This window comes from Austrofundulus limnaeus, unplaced genomic scaffold (assembly GCF_001266775.1).
Source record: "Austrofundulus limnaeus strain Quisiro unplaced genomic scaffold, Austrofundulus_limnaeus-1.0 Scaffold248, whole genome shotgun sequence".
Taxonomy (NCBI): Eukaryota; Metazoa; Chordata; class Actinopteri; order Cyprinodontiformes; family Rivulidae; genus Austrofundulus; species Austrofundulus limnaeus.
In genome coordinates this window covers 231,298-234,615 of record NW_013952650.1, presented here as the reverse complement: position 1 = coordinate 234,615, position 3,318 = coordinate 231,298, and the positions used below count along the sequence as shown (strand labels likewise).

The following is a 3,318-nucleotide window of genomic DNA, read 5'->3' as shown; positions in this document are numbered from 1 at the left end:
ATTACTCCTACACTTAGCTTAAAGTAAGACTGACACTTGAGAATTACTCCTACACTTCACTTAAAGACTGACACTTAAGAATTACTCCTACACTTCACTTAAAGTAAGACTGAGACACTTGATAACTGACTTTTACTCTCAGCTTTTAACTAAGAATTTTTTTACACTTAAGTCTACTCTTAGCAGCATTCCTAAGAGTAATTCTAAGAAGTTTGATAAATACGGGCCCAGAACTCTTCTAGCTGTTGTAATGGATGCAGCAGGAGGTTTAGCATTGATTTGCTGAAATATGACAATATCATTTTAAGACTTCTCAATGGGAGTATACTTTGTCTATACTCAGCTTTAAACAAGTGGTATGGTTACAGAAACTTTACACCCACAATAGGTGATCTTCATTAGATAAAATATCTGGATGAATGAACTTGGACTTGTCACAGACGTTTGATGGTTTCACTGCTGACAGACAGTTTATTTAGGCATTTAAGTGACTTATATGTAGCACCAACAAGTACCAATGTTGAGCGTGTCCACTGTCTGCCTTTCTTACTCAGACTGAATTTCTTTTGTTTCTCTGTTTCCTTGAAGTCATTTACACGCTGGAGCTGGATGGACGGGTGTGGGTGCTGTCAGCAATGGGAGCATGGTGGAGCCCGGGCAGGGGGTCAACGGGACGATGCTAACCAACCAAGCAGGCATGAGCGCGACTGGCTACCACACCCACTGATCACAGACGGCCTGTCTTTGCGTCTGAGGCCACATGGATGATACTCTGCTGGGGAAGGAGCGCATCAGATGTGCTCTGTCTGTCACGTCACAAAATTACCCCGTTAGTGAAGCTGGAACATCACGTTACCAGCCCAAAGCCTCACCCACTGCCCAAACCTGCAAGTTTAAAGCAAACTAGTCACCCTTTAACACTGTTAAAGCTACCGCTAATGCACCTTGCATTTTTGGGCCCATTTTTACAGTTTGGTGTTACAGGCCAAATATAAATTATACAATGTGTCAAGATAATTCTAGCACATTAAATTTCGTCCAAAATGTGTTAAAATATGTTCAATGAATTAAAACAGCAGCCTTTTTGTTTGCTTGTTTTCAGCCCCTGAAAGCCAAAGAGCAAGGGCAGAATTTTATATCCATATTTAACAATCATACAGGGCCGGTTGTCTGCCACAGAAAGCACTCGATAGTCCACAGTATTGGATCACAGCCACAAGACGCGTAACGACAAAGGTTTTTACTGGAGCCTGTCAATCTTTCTGTTGCTGTCCACTGGTTGCTTTAGCGACACGAGTCCAAGCGAGTTCTCAGGGTGTTGTCAAGTAATTCTGTGAAACGTATACACTAGCAGGTTGAGGGGAAAGTGGGTACAACCAAACAACTAGATGCCAGTGCTCCTTCATCTCTTGGACTGGACTGAACGAACGAAGAATCCCATCTGTGGATATGAAGTGTGTGTGTGTGTGTGTGTGAGAGTGTGCTTATGTGTGTGCATGAAATGATGCTTTTACTCACTAAGACAATGTCCTGGCCATCTTCCCCCTGACTCCAGAAGGACTATGCCATTATTAATTTGTTTTTGCTACAAATATGATAGAAAAATATGTTTTCTTTCTTTTTTGAGCAATTTAAAAATGCTGACATTGTATAAAGAGCTTTTGCCTTTTGTGTTTCATTTCAGCTCAGAAAAAAAGACTTAGATGACACCATCAAATCATGTGACGTGAGGAAGCTTATGTTTGTTCAGACAACATACAGTGTCTGTCAACTTTATTTTTAAAATTAGAATATCTAAAATAAAACAATTGCAGGGATTACTGCCACTCTATCTTACTTACAGGCAGACAAATATTGCACAAATTAGTTGTCTTTTCACAAAATTTGAAATACTAGATATTTGTTTTTGCATTCCACTTTATTTGTGATTTTGTTTTGGAAGCCTGTTTTCTGTAAATAGCTAAAACATTCTGTTGAATTGTACTAAATCTGTATAAAGACATGTTCATTAAGAAACACGTGCTTGCTCCTGGTTGGGAAAGCTGATTTCAGGCAGACGGCTGTTTGACTGTAGCCTCCCTGTTCAGTGGTGGTTCGAAGCAGACCACCGTCCTATTCTTCCAGCCAATCGGAGGACAAGCAGCATTGCTATGTAATGCAAAATCCTTTAGGTTGATCAGAAATCATAATTTATTTTGATTTACTCCAATGTGGTGATTGTTTTTATAGATTTAGACACCTACTCATGGAGTTCAGATTTTACAGTTTCTCTAGACAATTCAGTGGGAAAATCCAATGTGTTGCCTTATCAGGAGTTATTTTTAATTTAACCAAAAACCACCTGAGAGTAGGCAGTGCCTATGAATGTTTTCAGCCTACAGTTTGGCACAAGAAGTTCTGTTGATGCGTGAGTACCCTGCTTTTTTTTTCTTTGTCCCATTAAAACGCTGATGTTTATTACAGCCCACACTGACACTGTTTACATCTCATCTTTGAAGATAAGAGTCTGTCATGGTTCACAGGAAGTTAACATGGAGGTAGAACTTCGTTGTTTCACTAGAAATTTCATTAGTCAGAAATGAGATAAAGGTCTATAAGTGAGCCTTGATTACAACAGCTTGTAAAGGTTTTCATCCCTCTTGACTTGATTTAAATTAAATTTCATTAGTAATATTTCTGCATAAAATACAAATGAGGTTAATGGGGGTGGTGGTGAGCTCTAAACCAAAAAAGTGATGCCTGTAAATATATTCATCCCCTTGTTTTGAAGTCCCAAACCATTACATTCAGAAGGTGAATAGCCTCACAGGTGTATCATATTTAAATAAGTGTTAAATGATCTAAACCTGCCAAAGGATTGTCTTTGTAGAATCGATACTGGTGCAACACCTCTAAAGCTACGTTTATAGCTGATGTGTTGAACACAGTGGGAGGGTGTGCTTGCATTCTCCCCATGCCTGGTCCTCCTGCACCTCCACATTTTTGTAAACATTAAGAGCTACCACTAAACAAGAGACACCACGTGAACCAAAAACCTTTCCACACAGTTCAGCAGTGTTCTATAAAGTACCACAAAGTGATACTTGTGTAAAAATACAAGTATCTAACCAAAAAATTACTTTGGGAAAAGTTTAAGTCTCCTTTAGGAATATTACTTGAGTAAAAGTATTAATTATTTGTACTAAAATATAAAAGTAAAAGTATTGATTGAAAATGAGCAGTTAGATTTTAGGTAAGGACATTTATTAGGAGGTGACCTCCCCAAAAAAATGCAGAAATGACTATTAAAGTAATTTGTTAAATTTACGATGCAATAGT

The 3,318-nt window shown here is 38.5% G+C and overlaps 1 protein-coding gene across 2 annotated transcripts in view; it reads left to right on the top strand.

Annotated features, from left to right (window-relative positions):
• The window catches only part of LOC106525916 (nucleolysin TIA-1 isoform p40), a 38,515-nt gene extending 36,042 nt beyond the window's left edge, over positions 1-2,473 (top strand). For both annotated transcript variants that reach the window (XM_014020305.1, XM_014020304.1), the window contains exon 12: positions 589-2,473. In XM_014020305.1, the coding sequence (XP_013875759.1) occupies positions 589-727 (139 nt within the window). In that variant the 3' untranslated portion in view covers positions 728-2,473. The remainder of the gene's footprint in view (positions 1-588) is intronic.
• The last annotated feature ends 845 nt before the right edge of the window (positions 2,474-3,318 follow it).